At 46.6% G+C, this 21661-nt stretch overlaps 1 protein-coding gene across 1 annotated transcript in view; it reads left to right on the top strand.

The window, feature by feature from the left end:
• Positions 1-21661, top strand: part of LOC122916132 (transient receptor potential cation channel subfamily C member 4 associated protein) — a 71285-nt gene that overhangs the window by 46222 nt on the left and 3402 nt on the right. Inside the window, exons 9-15 of the mRNA XM_044263178.1 lie at positions 8123-8289; positions 13437-13568; positions 15840-15898; positions 17878-17979; positions 19075-19158; positions 20066-20156; positions 21209-21349. Coding sequence (XP_044119113.1) covers positions 8123-8289; positions 13437-13568; positions 15840-15898; positions 17878-17979; positions 19075-19158; positions 20066-20156; positions 21209-21349 — 776 coding nt within the window. The remainder of the gene's footprint in view (positions 1-8122; positions 8290-13436; positions 13569-15839; positions 15899-17877; positions 17980-19074; positions 19159-20065; positions 20157-21208; positions 21350-21661) is intronic.

Below are 21661 nucleotides of genomic sequence, written 5' to 3' on the forward strand. Positions count from 1 at the left end.
AACTCTTAGCAGCAAAACTTTCTTTCTGAAACATAGGTGAAATAAAGAAATTGCTAAACAAAAAGAGAATTTGTTACTAATACCTCTGCCTTTTGAGAAATACCAAGGGAATTTCTTCAGGCTGAAAGCAAGTGACCTCAGACAGTAATTTAAATCTACACAGAACAGCAAGGAGCATTACTGCAGGCAATTACATAATCATAAAAGACAATATAAATGCCCGTTTCTTCTTCTTTCATTAACGAATTTAAAAAGCGGTTAGGTAAAACCATAGGTTTATAATTACATTGTTGAATCTGTGACATACAGAAATATACTTGAGACAGTAACAGCACAAAGAAACTTTGTGGGACCAAATTTTTTGGGATCTTGGGCAGGATCAGAGTTGTATTGCAGTAAGGAAATTATATGAGATGGTAACTTGAATCAACGCTAATCAATGAGGAGAACTAAAATGGTAAGAGGATCAATATAACAAACTCTATTAATATTTACTTTCTTTCCTCAGCTTCTTGAACAGACATTATAAGTAATCATTAATTACAACACTGTATTGTGTAATAATGCTTGCAACGTATTGTAAAATAAATTGTTGGATGGTTAGCATCTTAGATGTAGTATGTGTAACAATAGCACAGAAAAGGGAGAAGGAATAGAGTTGTGCAGGAACTCTGGAATTAGTATAAATCTGGAAAGATTCTGTCAAATTAAAATGTATGTGGCAAACTCTATAGCAACTGCAAAGAAAGTAACTTTAAAAATACAGTGAGGAAGTCATTAAAGGAATTACAGTGTTATACCAGAAAATATTCACTTACTACAAAAGAAAGTATTATAAGAGAAATAGGGGAATTAAAAGACACATGAGATAATGTAGAAAACAAAAATTAAAAAGGCAGAAGTAAATCCAGCTCTATCAGTAATAACCTTGAATATGAATGGATTAAAGCAGTTCATCCAAAAAACAGATTTGTCATATTGGATTTTTTTTAAAAAAGATCCAGTTATGCAGCCTGCAGGAGGCATACTTTCTTTTCTTTTTTCTTTTTTCCTTTTTTTTTTTAAGTAGGCTCTACACTCAATGTGGGGCTTGAACTCAGGTAACCTTGAGATCAGGAGTTTTTCTGACTGAGCCAGGCAGGTACTCCCCAGGAGGCAAACTTCCTATTCAAAGATAGAAATAGGTTGAAAGCAAAGGATAGAAAAAGATTTGTCCTGCAAAGAGCAACCATAAGAAAGCCAGAATGGCTGATACTGAAAAAGACTTCATTTATTTTTTTAAAAAGATTTTATTTATTCATTTGACAGACAGAGATCACAAGTAGGCAGAGAGGCAAGGAGGAAGGGAGCAGGCTCCCTGCTGAGCAGAGAGCCCAACGTAGGGCTCAATCCCAGGACCCTGTGATCATGACCTGAGCCGAAGGCAGAGGCTTTAACCCACTGAGTCACCCAAGTGCCCCCTGAAATAGACTTTAAAGCAAAAAATGTTATCAGAGACAAGAAGAACATTTTATAATAACAAAAGTATTAGTCTATTAAGAAGATGTTAACAGTTATAAACATATGTCTAACAACAGAGGAAAAAAAAGCAAAAACCAACAGATTTAAACCGAGAAATAAGCAGGCCAGAGGTAGTGGTTGGAGCCTAGAAAATCCCACTTCGAGTAATGGAGCAAACAACTATACAGAGGATCGAGAAGGAAACAGAAGACTTGAGCAGCAAGTAAACTGCCTAGACTTACTAGATGCACTTAGAACACACCACCCAGCCCCCGCGGAATGCATATTCTTCTCATGTGCACATGGAACATTCTCCAGCATAGACTGTACGCCAGGCCATCTAAAAGCCTCAGTAAGGGGAAAAGGATTAAGATTGTACAAACCAGGGCGCCTGGGTGGCTCAGTGGGTTAAGCCGCTGCCTTCGGCTCAGGTCATGATCTCAGGGTCCTGGGATCGAGTCCCGCATCGGGCTCTCTGCTCAGCAGGGAGCCTGCTTCCTCCTCTCTCTCTGCCTGCCTCTCTGCCTACTTGTGATCTCTCTCTGTCAAATAAGTAAATAAAATCTTTAAAAAAAAAAAAAAGATTGTAAAAACCATGTGTTTCAGCCACAGTGGAGTGATATTAGCAATCAGATGTTAGAAACCAGGGAAATCAGTAATACACTTCTAATTAACCAGTGGTTCTGAGACAAAATCACAAAGAGCATTAAAAGATACCTTGAGACATCGGAGAAAGACAACTATCATGTGATCTCCCTGATATGAGGAAGTGGAGATGCAACGTAGGGGGTTTGTGGGGTAGGAAAAGAATAAACGAAACAAGATGGGATCGGGAGGGAGACAAACCATAAGAGACTCTTTTTTTTAAAGATTTTGTTTATTTGACAGACAGAGATCACAAGTAGACAGAGAGGCAGGCAGAGAGAGAGAGGGAAGCAGGGCCCCCGCTGAGCAGAGAGCCCCATGTGGGACTCGATCTCAGGACCCCGGGATCATGACCTGAGCCGAAGGCAGCGGCTTAACCCACTGAGCCACCCAGGCGCCCCCATAAGAGACTCTTCATCTCACAAAACAAACTGAGGGTTGCCGGTGGGGAGGAGGGTCGGGAGAGGGGGGTGGGGTTATGGACATTGGGGAGGGTATGTGCTATGGTGAGTGCTGTGAAGTGTGTAAACCTGGTGATTCACAGACCTGTACCCCTGGGGCTAATAATACATTATGTGTTAATTTTTAAAAAAAATTTTTTTTAAAAGATACCTTGAGACAAATGAAAACGAGGATTCAACATACAGAACTTAAGGAATACAACTGAAGCCTGCTGATAAGGGAGAAGTCTTTAACTATAAATGCCTACATTTTAAAAAACTGACAAAATGAAATCCCAAGTCAGTGGCCTAATTTTCTTCTTAAGTTATTGAAAAAAAAGGGGGCAAGCTCTACTCTCAAAGCAAGCAGATAGAAAGAATGATAGAATTGGCATAGAAATTAATGAAACAGAGCATAGAAAACAATAGAGAAAATCTGCAAAAACCAGTAGTTCATTCTTTGAAAAGGTCAACAAAATTAACCTTGAGTTTCACTGACCAAGGTTAAAAAAAAAAAAAGACAAGATTGAAACTACGAAAACTGGGAATGAAAGAGAGGACATGACAACCAAGCTTACAAAGTGAGAAAGGACTCAGGGAATACCATACACATCTGTGTGCCAGCAAACTAGACAGCTTGGATGAAACAGACAGCTGATAAGAAAGACAAAAACTCCTGCAGCTGACTCAAGACGAAAGAAAATCTGAATAGACCTATAACAAGTAATTTGAATTAGTAATGAAAAAGCTACCCGAAGAAAAGCACTGCCTACATGGCTTCATTGGTAAATTATGCCAACCATTTAAAGAAGAATTAACACCAGTATGTCACAGACTTCCACAAAATAGAAGAAGAGGAAACACTTCCCAACTCATCTTATGAAGTCATTATTAACCTGATACCCAAACCAAAGACACTACAAGGAAAGCACAGACCAATATCTCTTATGAATATAGATGTAAAAATTCCCAAGAATATACTAGCAAACCAAATACAGCAACGTACAAGGATTATACACTTGACCATGTATATATATATGAATAAATAGGATTTATTCAGGGTTGATTCAATAAGAATCAGTTGATGTATACCCTGTATCTGTAGAACAAAGGACAAAAATTTACATGATCATTTCAGTAGATGCAGAAATGCCTCACACAAAATCCAACATGCCTCCCTGATAAAAATACTCCAACTAGGAATAGGAAGGAATTGCCTCAGTCTGTTAAAGAACATCTACGAAAACCCACACCCAATGTACTTCATAGTACATTGACACTGAAAGCTTCTCAACTAAGACACAGGCACAAGACAAGAATGCCTGCTTCTGCCACTTTGGCTTAATGCTCTGTTGGGGGTTCTGGATAGGCAGTTAGACAAGATAGAGAAAATAGAAACCATCCGGATTAGGAAGAAGTTCAACTGTGTTTCTTAGGAGACGACATGATCTTATTTAGGGAAAAACCTAAGGAATCCAGTCCCATGAAACTAATAAGTGAGTTAAGAAAAGTTTCAGAATACAAGATCAGTATACGTAATTGTGTTTATATACAGTAGCAATGAACCAAAATGAAATTAAGAAAACAATTTCATATACAAAAGCATCAAAAAGAGTCAAAAGCTTAGGAATAAATTTAACAAGGAATTGCAAAACTGACACTCTGAAAATTGCAAAACATCTTCAATATTGGAAGAAATGAAAGAGGACCTAAATAAACTTAAAGATACTCGTGTTCATGGGTTGGAAGGCTCGCTATTGTTAAGGTTCATACTCCACATGTTGAGCTATACGTCTGTCTACAGATTGGGCACAGTCCCTTGTCAAAATCCCAACTGGCTTCTTTGCAGAAATGGACTAGCTACAAAGCATATGTCTAATAATAATTAATAGTTATAAGGGACTGAATCTAGAATTTGTAAAGAACTCCTACAGCTCGATGATCAAAAGACAATGCATTTCGAAATGTGGGCATAGGACCTAAATAGGCATTTCTCTACGGCAGGTGACCAGATAGCCAATAAACACATTAAAAAGATGCCCAACATCATTAATCGTCAGGGAAATGCAAATCCAAACCACAATCACATACTACTTCACACCTGCTAGGATGTCTATCATCAAAAGATAGATGATGGCAAGTGTTGGCACAAGGATGTGAAGAAATCAGAACCCTCGTTCTCTGTTGGTGGGCGTGTAAAGTGGTCGGCCATTTTGGGAAACAGTCTGGCAGTTTTCGAACAGTTCCTCAAAAGGCTAAACAGAGTTGCCATATGACCCAGAAGTTCCAGTCCTAGTTATGTTTTCAAGAGAAATGAGAACATATTGACGTAAAAACTTCCACATGAGTACTCACAGCTGCAGATTTATAGTAATCAGTATCTGAAAACCACCCAAGCGTTCATCAGCTGGTAAATGGATAAGAGAATGTGGTCTGTGCATACAGTGCAGTGTTCCTCTGCGATCTGAAAAATGGAGTCCTGACACATGCTACCCCGAGTGAATCTTGAAACCATCGTTCTAAGCGAAAGAAACTGGGCGTGAAGGGTCACGTATGTGATTCCGTTTATATGAAATGTCCCAAACAGGCAGTTCCATAGAACCAGAAAGTACGTTAGTGGATGCCTAGGGATGAGGGGTTTGGTGGTGAACGGGGATTGGCTGCCAGAAATCCAGAAGGATTTCTTTTTGGGGTGATAAGATGCTCTAAAGTCAGTTGTAGTGATGGCTGCACAGCTCTGTGAATATGCTAAAAACCATTGAATCGTACACTCCAAGTGGGTGAATTGTATGTGAATTGTAGCCCAAAGCTGTTTAAAAAAAAAAAAAAAAGAGTGCCTGTGCCCCAGTATGGACATAAAGTTGGAGACCCCTTGAATCAGTTTGTGGCACTGAAGAGATTTGGGGGGCAGCATTGGCCTCTCAAACTAGTTTGCCCAGCCTCATCCTTGGGAATGAACCTTGTTGCTAAGCTCTGGCCATCGCTTTAAGAACTGCATTAAAAAAAAAAAAACTTAACCCAAGACTTCCTTGTCTGGCCTGTGCAAACCAGGCACCGAAGACTGGCAGATCCTCGGGGTTGAGTCCAAGCTGCCTGTCTTTCTGTTTCTCCACAGACGTTTATTACTGAGGAGGGCTTGTGTGCCATTTGCTGTGCCTGCTCCTCCCGTAGACTTCCTGTCCTGCGGTCGCCCCCGAGCCCCCTGAGCTAGGTGACAAGGACGCCGAGGCTCTCGAGGCCACGCAGCAAGTGTGCCGTGGAGGCAGGATCTACATGATAGCTCTTCTCAGTCTCTCCACAAATGAGTTGACTCTTAAACTGTTCTGGGAGCTGGGCCAAGGAGTCCCAACATGGAAATTGAGTAATTATGATTTTTCTCCCAACATGCAGGCAAATACATGTTTTTTGAGATAGCATTTTCTCAGTTCGGTTTTCTCCAGTAAATTTTTCTTAAGTCTTTGCTCACTGCCATTTTTAGTTGCAGATGAAAAGGGAAAAAACCAAGTAGCAAGCGAGCATTCGCAGAAAAACGCAAGTGTTTTGTTTCTATTTAACATACACTCACGTGTTCTTGATGTGTGCTGGGCATTGTTTGCAGTACTTTGAATATACTAAATCCTTTCATCTTGGCATCATGGGTAAGATCGGTACTGTTGCCGTCATCCCAGTTTTATAGGTGAGGACAGATACTGAAGCAGAGTGACAGCCACCGGTTTGCCCAAGGCCACCCAGCTGGTGAAGAGCAGAGCTGGGGTTTAGACCCAGCGGCCTGGCTCAGGGGCTGTACTCTTTTTTTTTTTTTTTTTAATTTTTTATTTATTTAATTTATTTGATAGACAGAGATTACAAGCAGGCAGAGAGGCAGGCAGAGGGGGAAGCAGGCTCCCTGCTGAGCAGAGAAGCCCGATGCGGGCCTCGATCCCAGGATGCTGGGATCATGACCTGGGCTGAAGGCAGAGGCTTTAACCCACTGAGCCACCCAGGCGCCCTGGAGCTGTGCTCTTGAGTCCTGTGCCACGCCGCCCCTCAGTCTTGCTCACCCCACGACTGGTCGTCTCTCAGCATTGTGACTTTGTATTAGTGCCATAATATGGCTGGAAAAAATAGTCCCATGTCTATAGGGCAGAGTAGCTAGGGTTCTTGAGGCATGGTATCACCCTGCAGAAGTCACCAGACTTGCGCGTGCTCCTTACCCAAATATGATTTGACAACCACTGCTCTGCTCCATGTGGTTTTTCTGGCCCTTTGCCAAAGGCCTCTAAGGGCAGCAGTTCCAGTGGGAGCTTGGAAGCATCTTAATAGTTACTGCTTCATTCTTTCACTTTAAAGATGAAGAAAACTGAGGGGACATAAACCCTAAGTACTCCTGACTCTGACCAGTGCTCTTTTAAAATAATAGGGACCTAAAAAAAATAAAAATAAAAAGGACCTAAGAGGGAGGCTTCCCAAGAACCAAGTGCTGGGCTTTTCTTGTGTTCTCATTCACTCCTCACAGCTACCATAGCCACCCCCGGCAGCACTGCCGTCCCCGCCCTTCTACAGGGCAGTTCGAGGCCTTGTGAGGAGGTAACTTGCCCAGTGTCACACAGCTAACAAGTTGTAACTCCAGAGCCCTCAGCCTCTAGCACTTGCCGCCTTCCTGTGATTTCACCTCACCAGTGTGCGTGACTCACTGAGACTTGTTTGTTAACAGGGTAGTAGAATAAATGTGATGCTTGACTAATGCCCAAAACACGGTATCTGGCACATATCAGGTGTTCCAGAAATACGACTTAGCTGCTGCCGTTGTTACTAATAATGAAACTGGGTAACGTGGTCTGTGAGTAGATGATGCGTTCGTCTGTATCACTCATAGTGATGGTGGTGCCGTTGGCCTTAGAAAACTTTAGATGGTTCTTCGAAAAAACAGGAGAAAAGAAGTCTCAGAGAAGGATCCCTCTGTCTTTCAGCAGTGCCTCCTCGTAGAATTGAGGCAGAGGAACCACAGACTTAGAGTCACTTGTGACCCGAAGAGAGTTAGGCACAATTGGTGGCTTAGGGAAGTGGGCACTTGGGCGTGGGGCACTCGCTGATGGCGGCGGGAGAAGGGATGAATCCCGTCACTGCGTTGGCTGCATCAGAGCATTTCTAATGTGTTAAAGTTGATGAAATACAAGAAACTGCAGTCGATTTCCCCCCCTTTTTTTGTTGAGGTATAATTGACATACAACATTGTATTAGCTTCAGGTGTACAACATAGTGGTTCGATATTTGCATATAGTGCCAGATGATCTCTACTGTCAGCCTAGTTAACACCTGTCCCCATACTACAGAATTTTTTTCCTTACGATGCACAGAGTCAGTTTTTCTAAGTTTCTAAGCTTGCCTGGCCCTTGGGGAGCTGGAGGGGATTTTGTGGCTTTCAAAGTCTCTGTCATGGCCTCAGGGGCCAGTCCAATGGCTCTGTTACCTCAGGTCTGTCCAGACTGGCTTTGAGGGGCAGAAACATGTTTCCTCACAAGCAGTGACTCAATCTTCTCTCCCGGTGGCTGTCCCAGCCTCCATTGTGTTCCCTCCCCCAGGGGCCTCTGAGGAGAATGGCCTGCCTCACACTTCCACCAGGACCCAGCTGCCGCAGTCGATGAAGATTATGCATGAGATCATGTACAAACTGGAAGTGCTGTATGTTCTCTGTGTGCTGCTGATGGGGCGTCAGCGAAACCAGGTGGGCCCCTCCCCCACGTCTCAGAACAGGAGGAGCCACTTGCGTGCCACTACTGTGTCTGTAGCCCCGCTAGGCATGGGGCTCATTTTCGTTCTCTCTGTTCTGCGCATCAGGAAACTGGTCTCATTCCAGAGTCCAGAACCTTTTCCACCGTAGCTTGCGGTGGGGCAGCATTTCTGGGCAGAGCATTGGTTCCCAGGGCAGGAGCTGGTGTCTTGGCCATGTTACCAGACCTTGTTAATATGAAGAGTAAAGGTTACTGTGGCAAGGTGACTGCCCTGGAGATGTACTAGAGGACTTGCCAGTCCAGTGGGGGCTCAGGGTGATGGCCAGAGCCCGGAGCTGTGTCGGATTACAAAAACTGGGCAGCTTCAGGGGCTCCGGATATGCTGAGGTTCCCTGACCCTTGAAACAGTTCTAACAGGGAGGAGCAAGGGTCTGTAACCTCCAAAGGGAGAAAGAGAGCCCTGGAACTATATAGTGCTCCTCTTCAAGATGGCAGAGAAATGGCCTTCTCCACCGGCCAATCATTGTCCTGTGGATGAGAAAAGGTAGGTGTTGGGGGCGGGGCACTCAACAGTCCTTAAGCTCCTTTTTGAGTTGACACTGGACGGTCCCAACAGCTCTGTGTGAGACTGGTGCAGTCATCCCCATTTTGGACAGGGTAGCCAGGGAGGAAACTCACTGAGAAGTTGACATGCAGCATGGAGATGTTGTGAGGAACGTGAGGGGGCGGGGCACGCTGATCCCCCTGGCAGCCTACCAGGTAGAGGGAGCAAGTGCGGAAGTGGGAGGTGCCCCCCCCACACCCAGTAGGTTGGTGGGACAGTAGGGAACAGGCAGCGAGGCGGAGGTGGGGAGGGACTATGGGGGTTAGACTGTGTTGGGCTTTCATTGGCCATTTTCAGGACATCGTGGTATTTCCTTCTGGCTGCTTTGTTGAAGAGATGGTCGTAGCCAGGACCAGCATGTTGGTGGAAGGGGGTGGTGACAAGTACTGTTCTGGATATATTCTGAAGGTAGAACAGATCGAATTTGCTGCAGGTTTGAATGTGGGCATGAGAGAAGGATTAAGGGCAACTTCTTTAACTTCTTCTAAGGTTTTTGTTTTGTTTTGTTTTTTAAAAGATTTTATTTATTTATTTGACAGAGATCACAAGTAGGCAGAGAGGCAGGCAGAGAGAGAGAGAGAGAGGAGGAAGCAGGCTCCCTGCTGAGCAGAGAGCCCAATGTGGGGCTGATCCCAGAACCCTGGGATCATGACCTAAGCTGAAGGCAGAGGCTTTAACCCACTGAGCCACCCAGGCGCCCTGTAACTTCTTCCAAGGTTTTTGGCCCAAGCAGGTGGGAGGATGGATTGGCCATTGACTGAGATGGTTAAGACTGTGAGTTAGGGAGTTGGGGGTGAGGGACAGAGGCATAGGGAGAAAGGCAAGGAATTTAGTTTGAACAAGTTAGGTTTGAGCGTCTGTTAGAATCGGCATCTGAGGACGCCTGGGTGGCTTGCTCAGTTGGGCATCTGCCTTCGGTTTAGATCATGATCCTAGGGTCGTGGGATTAAGTCCCCCATCAGGTTCCTTGCTCAGCAGGGAGTCTGTTTCTGCCTCTCCCTCTGCCACTCCCCTGCTCATGCTCTCTCTCATAAATAAATAAATCTTAAAATATATATATATATATTGGCCGGCACCTGGATTATCTGTACCTGGAGTTAGGGGAGAGGTTGGGTCTAGAGCTAGAACTTTGGGGATTGTCAGTATATGGTTGGTATTTAAAACCAGGACCATGGATGAGATATCTCCCTGACCTCTACAGTATCAAAGCTCCTTCCTTCAGCATGGAATATATATATAGAAAATAATAGTCACTGTGCTTTACATGTGTTGAGTGCTTTTACCGTTTTTGAGAAAATCTCACACTTATTCTTATTTGAATTTTCAAGTATTTGGGAATTATAAAACAGGTGGTAACTCTCTGTCTCCTCACTTGATGCTTGAGAAAACCCAGGTACAAAAAGGGGTGTGCTCTCAGGCTCCAGGCATCAGGAGGACCAGGATTTAGAGTCTGCTGCCATGACTCTGCCTTCTGTCCCCCCATGACTGTCCCCTGCTCCTTGAGCCTTCCTGTTACTAAGACTTTATGAATCAGTCATTGCGGTGTCTAGATCTAAACTGCATGATTACAGCCGCTGCTTCCTTGGAAGGGCCATGGCCTGGCCGCAGGCCCCTGCTCGCCCGAGAGCCAGTGTCTGCACAGTTGGCATTTACTGTGTTCCTCCTGTGTGCCCTGCACTGTGTGCACGCACCTCGCCGAGCCTGGGACAGCGAGGGGAAGGGTTTCCCTGGCCAGGCCTCCCAGAAGGCTCCCCATCAGAGTACTTATTATTGGGCCATCAGGCCAAGTTGTCTGGCCAGTCTTGGCTAAGTTGAAATCACTAGACTGGAAACCTGCCCCAAATGTTAGGAGTTGCATTTGGTGCGAATGTAAATAATCCATCCAGTACTTCTTGTCCGTCAGGCCCTGGGCTTCCCCCACATTACCACACTAAATCCTTTCAGTAGCTTCGATATCCCTCATTTTCTGTCAGGGGACTCAGGCTCAAAGAAGAACATTGCTCAGGGTCACGTCTTTGTCAGGTTCTGGTCTCCTGAGATAAACGCACAGCTGTGGTGGGCCCAAAAGGGTTGGGCTTTAGGATCAGAACACCTGAGGTAGGTAGGGTGACATTTCCACCACTGCCTTGCCCAGGTTGTCCTGCTCAACTTCCCCTTCCCCTTGTAAAATGGGATTTAGTATGCACTGGTGCCTTGCTCAGGACTTTACATATATATTCTGACCTTGTCCTTACAATAGCCCTGAGAAGAAGAAGTAATAGCTTAGTTTTCTATAAAAAAAAATTTTTTTTGATAGGTAAATAATTTACATAGTTCTTTATTAAAATGTGTAAATAAGTATCAGTGAAGCCTTTCTCCTCTCTGGTCCTGAACATTCTGGTTCTTCCATGAAGCATCTAAGTTTACCAGTTATTCATGTATCCTTCTAGAGACATTTTATGCTTATAATAAAGCAAATGTATTCCTCTTTCTTTTTTTTTTTTTTAACACAATCAGTAGTATAGCATGTACGTATTTGCTCTCTTGTTTTGTTGTTTATTTTATTTTTTTTTTTAAGATTTTTATTTATTTATTTAACAGACAGAGATCACAAGTAGGCAGGGAAGCAGGCTCCCAGCTGAGCAGAGAGCCCGATGCGGGCCTCGATCCCAGGACCCTGGGGATCATGACCTGAGCCAAAGGCAGAGGCTTTAACCCACTGAGCCACCCAGGCGCCCTTGTTGTTGTTTCTTTTTAAATATTTTATCTATTTATTTGACAGCATAAGCAGGGGAAGAAAGGCAGAGGGAGAGGGAGAAGCAGACTCCCCATTCAGCAGGGAGCCTGACACAGGGCTCGATCTCAGAACCTTGGTATCGTACCTGAGCCGAAGGCAGACACTTAACCAACTGAGCCACCCAGGCACCCCCATGTTTGCTTTCTTTTTTTTTTTTTTTGTATAAATAAAAACTTCTTTAATTAGAAAACCCTACAGTACGCATGGGGAAGGGCAGGCTGGAGCTCCTGGCCCAGGGTGCCGGCGGCGGGCCCCGCGCCAGGCCGGGCCCCCAGCTTCCTTCCGGCAGCAGCATCAGGGTTGCTTTCTTAATATTGAATCTTGGTGAATGTTCACTAAATGTGAAAAGGCTCAATTCTTTTTTACTGGTACATTATACCCTTCTGAATGGATATACCATAATTTATGCAACTAATCCTCATTGATGGGGAATATAGCTTATATCTGTTCTTTTGGTATTGGAAATAATGCTACCATGAGCAACTTTATACATATGTCATTTAGTATGTATATGGATCTGAGAATAAATTCCTAAAAGAATCGCTGGACAAAGGGACTATGTGTTTGTAATTTTTAGAGATATGACCAAAATGTCCTCCTTCCGCAGGTGGTACCCAGTACGCCCTCCAAGCAGCAGTGTGAGAGCAGGCCGAGGCCAAGCTCACCAGCACAGTGTTATAAAACTTTCTTCTTTACTAATCTGAGAAAGTGGTGGTGATTGGAATTTCTCTTATTATTATAAGTGAGGCTTATTACTTTCCATACATTGAAGAATAGCTTATATTTTCCGGTCTCTATCCTTTGCCCATTTTTTCTGTAAGGTTGGTCTTTTAGTTTAAGATATTTGTAGGATTCCGGGTGCCTGGGTGGCTCCGTTGTCCAGCAGCTGCCTTCGGCTCAGGTCATGATCCTGGAGCCCCAGGATCAAGTCCCACACCGGGCTCCCTGCTTGGCGGAGAGTCTGCTTCTGCCTCTGACTGCTCCCCTCTCATGCTCTCTCACTCTCTCAAATAAATAAAATATTTTTTTTAAAAAGGAGAGATTTGTAGGATTCCTTAGAGAGGAAATTAGCTTTTTGCCCGTGACTTAAGAGTCACAGTATGGACTTTGAGTCATGGTATGGACTTTGCTTATTGTGAATTTTGCCATAGAGCATTTTTAAAGGTTTACATGGTTGAATTGAATGGTTTTCTGTTTTGCCTTCTAGATTTACTTAATAGACTTAATACTTTAGAAAGTCTCTCTCATTGTGTGGTCATTTTTTTAAAAAATTCTTTGTGTATATTTTTCTAGGATATTTAGCATTTAATTTTTTTTTAATGTTTATCTTGCCTCCAGTTGAAATTTATCCTACTCCGAAGCATGAGGGCTATTTTTATTTTTTAATGATATGAGGAGGGAACAAACTAGAAGGACTGAGAGATTTGATTAGGGTTACAAAGTTCATATGTGCTGGAGGTGGGAGTCAAACCCAGGGCTCTCTGAATCCAAACTCGTGTTCTTAAAAGAGGACCCACCGTATAGTATGTCTCCTAGGAGTATTGTGGGGGATGTGTGAGTGGAGCGTAAAAGTGTATCTGTGCATAGTGAGAGTGCGGTGAGGGGTGGGCTAAGCAGGGGATTTTCTTTAAACCTCAGCAGTCCCTACTGACTGTCTCTTTCTTTGTCCTAAAGATTGTTTTGTACATGCCAAGCATGAGGCTTTGCGGGATATTTGCAGTGCGGTTGTTGTAATGCTTTTATCGTCCTACCCCATCCAGGTTCACAGAATGATCGCGGAGTTCAAGCTGATCCCCGGACTCAATAATTTGTTCGACAAGCTGATTTGGAGGAAGCACTCAGCATCTGCCCTCGTCCTTCACGGTCACAACCAGAACTGTGACTGCAGCCCGGTGAGCAGGGGGCGTGGCAACAGATGAGCTTTACTTGAGTTCTTTCAAGATCTGCTGTTGACCCTTTGAAATCTCGTTCTTTTAATTTTTGAGTTTTAAAGATTTTATTTATTGAGAGAGAGAGAGAGCATGAGCAGAGAGGAAGGGCAGAGGGAGAGAGAGAAGCAGACCCCGCTGAGCAGGGAGCTCAGTGTGGGGCTCGATCCCACCTGAGATCAGGACCTGATCTGAAGGTAGACATTTAACCCACTGAGTCACCCAGACACACACACACACACACACACACACACACACACACAATTTTATATATATTTTTTTATTTTATTTTAAATTTAAAAATTTAAATTTAAATTTTAAAAAATTTAAATTTTTTTTAAATTTAAAAAAATTTAAAAATATATATATATTTTTTTTAATTCATAAAGTCTGTATAATCCCATAAGTGGAAACCGCCTTGGAGAAGGGTCTGCTCCTGCCCTTCCGCCTGTGCAGAAATCCTTTTGGAGGCCCTTGTGGCCAACTTTCTCTTGCATACCTCCAAAATGGGGCTCTCGCTGTTCTCCAGGAAGGGTTCGCCACACCATGACCTAGTAGCAAGTTTTCCCTTGTTTTGTACTCTTCCCCCATTGTATCATCCATCCATCGGTAGTAGTTTTGCCCCCTGAAACCGTGCACCACCCATGGTCTGTAGCCAAAAAGGGCTTTAGGATGCTTTCTTTTTTTTTTTTTTTTTTTTTTTTTTTAAGATTTTTATTTATTTATTTGACAGAGAGAGATCACAAGTAGGCAGAGAGGCAGGCAGAGAGAGAGAGAGAGAGGAGGAGGAAGCAGGCTCCCTGCTGAGCAGAGAGCCCGATGCGGGACTCGATCCCAGGACCCTGAGATCATGACCTGAGCCGAAGGCAGCGGCTTAACCCACTGAGCCACCCAGGCGCCCTAGGATGCTTTCTTTTTTAAAGGGGCCAAGGGCTCGCCTCTGCCTGGCCTTTCTTATGGTGTACTGGAGAGAGCATTGAACTGGGTGTTGGGAGGCCCGTGTGCTGCTCAGCTTGTTAGGAGAGCTTGAGCTAGTCGCTGAATCTCTGAGCCTATTTCTTGCAAAAGGAAGGTCCCACTCCCTTGCCTGCTGTCTTCATGGGCCATGTGGAGGCCTGGTCACCACCACAAAGGGGCCGGTACCCTGGGACTTGAAAGTGCCACATAGCCATCAGTGCCATAGGTCTTCCCTGGTCCTTGTGCCATGCTCTGGGGACTTTCCTCCATGCCTTATCTTCAGCTGACTGGTTTTCTCTTCAGCCTTGTCAGATTTTGCTTCTCAGCCCATGCATCTGAGTTTTTAATTTCAAGTGAATATATTCTGCATTTTGAGACAGCTGGCTGTTTGTCAAAAGCTACTTGGTATTTATTCATTACATTAATGTTCTGTACTATTGCATTCCATCTCTTTTATTGCTTGTAACATACTTTTTTATGGTCTCAGATTGCTCGTGAGGTGCTAATGTTTGTATTTGAGTCTTCAGACTCATCTTGGGGTGGAAAGTTGCCTCATGCTCTGCAGTATAGCCTGGGCCCTGGAGGTTTTTCTTTAGAGCGCTTTGCTTTTGTCTGCCGGGTACACTAGGCATACATGTCCCAGGGCAAATTTTTACGTTGAGCACCTTGGCCCTGGAGGTGTGAGCCCAGAAGCTTCCTGCAGGCTCCCTCCACCACCAGCACTACCCCCAAAGAAAGAGGCAGCCATGCTAGCTCCCTGGGCTGGTAAGTGGGGGTTTTCTAACCCTTCTTTTCACGAAGTGTATACGTTTCCTGGGCTTTATGTGGGCTCAGGTTTCTGTCTAGTCCCCGCAGGGCATTTAAAACCCAGGCCCTGGGTGAGTAAGTGTCATTTCCACTTCTCCATCCTCCCCGAGCTGCGTACCATCTGCTCTCGTGCTTCCAACTCTGCGCCCAGTCCTCTCTTCATCTCTGATTCCTGTGGATTTTCCTTTGTTAGGAACTTAGCCTCACATTTTAAAGAATTTCAGTTATTTTTTTTAATCCAAGCTATTGGCAGGGGTAGGGATTAGCAGGAGGGATCCCCATTAGCTTACTTTGCTATTGGCCAGATGTGGAGGTCAGCGAAGGGTTTCTGACTCCAGAGAAGACCTCATTGTGCAGGAAGACAAAGGCTCAGAGAATCAGTGACACGCCCCGGCTTTCGGCAGAGTGTTCTGTTTTCTCTGGGAACAGCATGACCATGGTTTGAACATCAGGGGTCCACCTGTGTTTTAGGACATCACCTTGAAGATACAGTTCTTGCGGCTTCTCCAGAGTTTCAGCGACCACCACGAGTAAGTACCAGCCTCCCTGGAAGGAGAGTGTTGCACCAGCTTGTCTCATCTCCCTGTCCTGTCGATCACAGCCTGGGAGGACCCAGGAGCCGTGCGAGCTGCTGCCGCCTCAGCCAGTGTGGGCGGCCGCACTCACAGGACGCACTGCTGGGCTGCTGCTGGCGCTGCCCCTCCTTTGTGCGCGGCCCGTGCTGAGCTTGCCCCGGGCCCTCACGGCCAGCCTAGGAAGTGAGTACGGATGTTGCTGGCCCCTTGTAACCCTTGGAGTTGCTACATCTCTCAGCTGTCTGCCGCTCTGAACGAGGAGCGGACAGCGTGGCTCTTCACGGGGACCTCAGGTGGGCCGGGTGGGCTGAGTGTTGATCGAACAGGAGGAATAGTTACCTGCACGAGGAGACATACCCACTCCCGATTTTTGGAAACACATTTCGCCCTCTCATTTTTTTGTTTTCCAACCTTCAATGGAGAATATATAAGAGAATGATTCTCTGCTATAGGAAAAACAGTGCAGGGGAGGAGTGAGTAGCAGCTGACCCTTGACCTTGGCACTAGGGACAGTATAGTGGGGACTTTGGTGAGCTGGAACACACAGGCAGTACTGCTCAGCTCTGGCCCACTGTGGGTATACAGGAAACTGGGTCTGCTGTCGCATAGCTTCTGAGTTTTTCCCCCAAGGGAAGCTCGAAATTAAGATTTCTGTGAAAGGTCCTAATTTTAAACATTGGCTTAAATTCCTCTGAAGCGTTGTATAAGCTACCAGAATATGCCTGAGGACAGATGTGGTCCGGGGCCTCCACTTTGCTCTTGTCTGGATCATGTTGACCATCCTCTTTTGGACATTCTCTGTCTGAGGTTCTCCAGGAAGTGGGTGAACCCTCTGAAAAACGGCACCAGTTTGTTCTGATTGTGCACTTTTTTTTTTTCCCCCCCTGAGGAATTGGGTCCCTAACTTTCATCAGACTCTTAAATCTGAGCACTTGTATGTGCTAGGCTCTGGAGAGACAGTGAGGAGTGGAAACAGCTCTGACCCCCACTCTCATGAAGGGCACAGTCCTGAAAGGGAGAAGGACATGAATCAGAGAATTTTATCATTGGAGGTACGGTGACAGATGATGATAGGATTCTGGCGGAAGGAGCATGGTTCTGAGAGAACATTTGACAGGGGTCGTGATCTGGCCAGAGGGCTGTCAGGAGCTCTTCTCTGCAGAAGTTAACTTGTCAGCTGAGATCCGAAGGGTTGGCAGTAATAAACTGGGTGAAAGGGAAGAGTGAGAGGCTGACTGTTCCAGAAGAATCTGCTGCAGGAGGGAGTGCCGTGTGTATAGGAAGGCTAGTGTGGCAGGTGATGTGAATGAAGGGGGATTTGGCTCAGAGCAAGGCTGTGAAGGTGGTTGGTGGCTGAGCCACAGGGCCTTGTGGGTTGTGTTGGTGGGCTTGGCTTTTATATCATCAAAAGTTTCAAATTGTGGGAGCGTTTTTGACAGGGGAGTGACGTGATCAGAGTCCCGTTTCCTAAGGATCTCTCTGAGTGCTGTGTGCTGCACCAGTTCCTGGGAGAGACCATTTAGGAAGCTGGCTTGGGTAACACCACACCTAGAGGTGAAGGGCTCAGGATGGAGTGTCATCGCGGACTCGGGCCCCTGCTGGGAATGCTGGAATAGGGCCAGGTTTGAGAAGCAAAAGGGAGATTTTGATTTGGACATCATTGACTTGGAAGTGCCTTTGAGAGGTCAAACAGGAATGTTCAGGGGCAAACAAAAGGCCTGGAGATGTTGAGGAAAGGGGTGAATTAGTGAATGCGGCAGGTGGAGAGGTAGGAGGTAGGGCAGGGAGGCTCCCATGGCCGGAGCCCTGTTGCTGCCTCAGGGGCAGGTGGTGTCCGGGGAGGGCACTCGGGATTCTCTGATTCTCATCGTGGGACATGGGAATGTGACTAGCCCAGTGCCTGTCCTTGATCCCCTTCAAACCATGTGTTTCAGGAACAAGTACCTACTGCTCAATAACCAGGAGCTGAACGAACTCAGCGCCATCTCTCTCAAGGCCAACATCCCTGAGGTGGAAGCCGTCCTCAACACTGACAGGTGGGTGGCGGCAGCTGTGGCTGCACACGTGCCCTGGGGTGGCGCACGCCCACAGACGCGTGCCCGCAGCTGTGGCACCGGTGGTTTCTCACTGATGGGCGGCTGCAGTGTCCCAGGGGCATCACTGCCTTTCCTCCCTGGGGCCCCCAGCAACCCTAGGAGGGGGTTGCCGGCATCCCTTCCACTTCACAGAGCGGGGAGCAGGGACTCGGAGAGGTCACGTGCCAAAGTCACATGTGCTCTGCCTGCTCCTTTGTCATTCACCTCTGCAGACACGCTGCTTTCTTGCCCTTTGTCAAGTCCCATTAACTAGGTTATGCTTGTGTCACCTTCTGAGCAGTAGGGAGGTCACAGGCTCATGGGGGTCTGGGCAGGGAGGACTGTAACCAGCAACAGGAGGCATAATTCTCAGCCTCCTTTTTTTTAAAAAAGCAAGAGAAATCTGTTCAGATGAAACCATGTACACTCCATAATGTCTGTAGGGGATAAAAGTAGAGCTGTTCTATTTGAAGAGGGAACTTAAGGGCCCCAAACCCCTGTCTGCTTGACCCTCTCTCTCCTGTGATGCAGTCTGAGTCATTTCCTCATCTAATGTCTTTGCTTCCTAGACTGGGAAACTGAGGCCCAGAGGCACAGGGATTGTCCAAAGCCAGCTGGAGCGGAACGTGGGGCCTAGGGTACTCCCTTTCTCACCCTACTGGCACAGACTTTTCCCCATCTGGGAGACTGTCACAGCATTTCAGACTCACTTTGGTGGAAACAGCCCTCCCTCTAGCAGTTCTGAGCATGGACTCTGGGTTTTTCTGGCCTCTGATCACCTGCTAGTGGGTCTGGGAAGGGAAAGCTGGCCTGAGACGTGGTGTGAATTCACTTGGCTCTTCATGTCTAAGACTGCAGGAGTCCTTGGTGTGCTCTGGGTCCAGGCAGAGCAGGGGAGCCTCCTGTCGCCTTGGAAATGTCTCCAGGTGTTTTCACCCAATGAAAGCAGCAGAGAGACCCAGCCCCGTGGCCCCAGGACAACAGTAATCCTTTGGCCAAGTGGGGCTGGGCCCTGTCAGCCTCAGGTCTGTCACCAGTGTCCCTGTTTCATTGCAGGAGTTTGGTGTGTGATGGGAAGAGAGGCTTACTAACTCGTCTGCTGCAGGTCATGAAGAAGGAGCCAGCCGAGTCCTCTTTCAGGTAGGCTTGGGGACCGGCACCTGCCACTCCTGAAGGGCCCAGAAACCCAGTGTTTCCCAGGTGGTTAGAAATACCTCATTTAGTTACCAGCCTGGACATCTGACTGCTGTGGGGCAGAGGGGGTCCGAATGGGAGCTACAGCCCTGCCCACAGGAGTTCCCTGGGTTGCAGGAAACAAGCATGAAAAGAAACTGGTTTGAATGTAGTATGAAAAGGAGCGGAGCTAGGAGCTAGGACCTGCCCCAGGAGCTGAGGGATCAAAGGAAAGCCCCTTCCCTAGGTGGGGGCTGGTGGGGTGGGCGGGGAGGGGGAGGGCTTCTCAGAGCTCCTCCTGCTCGCTGCGATGATGAGTCTTGAAGGCTGTGGGCAGAAGCCGGCTAAGGGAGGAATTCTGTCAGGGCTGGGCTGTGAAGCATCAGTAGGCTCCGGGCCCTCATATGCACCGCCCCCCGCAGGTCAGCTCAGCCTTTTCCAGACTTCCCCTCATTGACATCTTCTCTAGGACAGCCCATCAGAAGTGAGCTCAGTGGCTCATCTGTACACGTCCGTCCAGTTCCTCATGCAGCCCCAGCCCCACTTTTCATTGTCCCCCTGTTCTTCTGAAGGGTCAGAACCTAGAGTGCATTTTCCTATGTGTCCTGTAGCCAGCCCTTTGGTCCTAGATCCCCCTGCTCTTGAGACTCAAGATGGTCTGAGGACGATTCCCCACTGAACTGTCCGTTCCACGAGGACTTATCTTTACCATGTCCCCAGTGCCTAGTGTGAGGTCTGATGCCTAGCAGATGTGCAGTAAATGTTGAATAAATCAAGAGGCAGCAAACGTCTCCCAGCCCCTTGGTGAATAGAATATGGGACAGAAGAGGGCAGCCTTAGCCACCTGGGCCAGGGGTCAACATTTGGGTCGCAGGTTTTGGCAAGCCCGGGCTGTGGAGAGTTTCCTCCGAGGGACCACCTCCTATGCAGACCAGATGTTCCTGCTGAAGCGAGGCCTTCTGGAGGTAATGGCCTGGAGGAGCCAGGGTGTTGGGTGTCCCATTCTCCCCGCAGCCCCATGCGTTGCTCTCCTTCCTGGGCCCTAGACAGCTGGTCAGGAGCAGGCCACTTCTCTTTATTTTAAAACGCCAGTGCAGATTGCCCTAGGACTTCTCCCGGGCTTCCAGCTATAGGTTCCCGTAGGTGCTTAATGGATGCTGAAGGGAGCTGGGGGTGCCCGTGAAGAGTGAGAGAGTCTGAAGTTACCCAGTAAGGCCTTTTGACCCTGAGGATATTTAGCTGTGTCCAAAAGTTAATTTCCTTTTATTATAAAATGGCCTTCAGAAAAAGAAAAATTTATAAAAGGCAGGGAGCAAAATGGCCAAAGATATAATTGGTTTTTAAAAAATCAAAAAGGGATACAAACAAGGAACTGACCCATGAACTGTAAATCCACAATAAATTGATCCAAATTAGCATTCCTTCAGGAAAATGAAAAATGGAAGCAGTTGAACTATCATAGAAAACTTTAAAAAGTTAAATTGGCTTTCAAAAATTCATTAATTTTAGTATAAACTTTCTTATTCATAAATATGAAGACAAACCATGGGGTCAAAATGTGTCCCGTGCCCTTCAACCCTATGTTTCATTTACCTGAGTGGCCTCAGTGTTAAGGCAGTGGCCGATGTTCCTTCTGTAAACAGCTCCCCTCGCCTGCAAGCTGGGGAGCCCTGGGCAAGCAGGAGAGCTCATGGCCCCAACCCACCCTCAACCTGCTGGTGAAGTGCATCAGGCCCGGCCCCATCCTTGGAGCTCCCAGGATCCCCAGATGAGAATCTAGACAGGGGAACAGGTTCCATCAACTGATGTATGGATGCTTACTCAAAGCAGACATCACGTGGTCGGGGCTCTGTGCCTGGCCCTGGCGGGCGTTGGCGGGGGGGATGGGGCGGGGAGTACGGAGGGGCAAGCAGGAGGCAGCTTGGATGAGCACGGCCCGGGGGCGGCAGCCACGTCTGCCTGTTGGCCCCAGGGCTCAGCCTTCTTCCTGCCTTCATCCTGTCTCTCCCTCCCCCAGCATATCCTGTACTGCATTGTGGACAGCGAGTGCAAGTCGAGGGATGTGCTCCAGAGTTACTTTGACCTTCTGGGGGAGTTAATGAAGTTCAACGTTGACGCTTTCAAGAGATTCAACAAATACATCAACACTGATGCAAAGGTAAGACTAGCCCGGGCTCTGTGGGGTTTGCCACAGTGTTCAGAAGTTGTCGTGGAGGGGTGACTGGGTGACTCAGTCAGTTAAGCATCTGCCTTTGGCTCAGGTCATGACCCCAGGGTTCTGGAATTAGGCACTGCATAGGGTTCCCTGCTCAGTGGGGTGTCTGCTTCTCCCTCTCCCTCTGCCCCCCACCCTGCTTATGTTCGCTTGTGCTCTCAAGTGAATAAAGTCTTTAAAAAGAAAAAAAAAGAAGAAGATGAAGTTCTCTTGGAGCCTTGGTCCTTGCTAGTCTTCGGGTGCTGGTTTTTAATT

The sequence above is a fragment of the Neovison vison genome, chromosome 8, assembly GCF_020171115.1.
Source record: "Neovison vison isolate M4711 chromosome 8, ASM_NN_V1, whole genome shotgun sequence".
In the NCBI taxonomy this organism is placed as follows: domain Eukaryota; kingdom Metazoa; phylum Chordata; class Mammalia; order Carnivora; family Mustelidae; genus Neogale; species Neogale vison.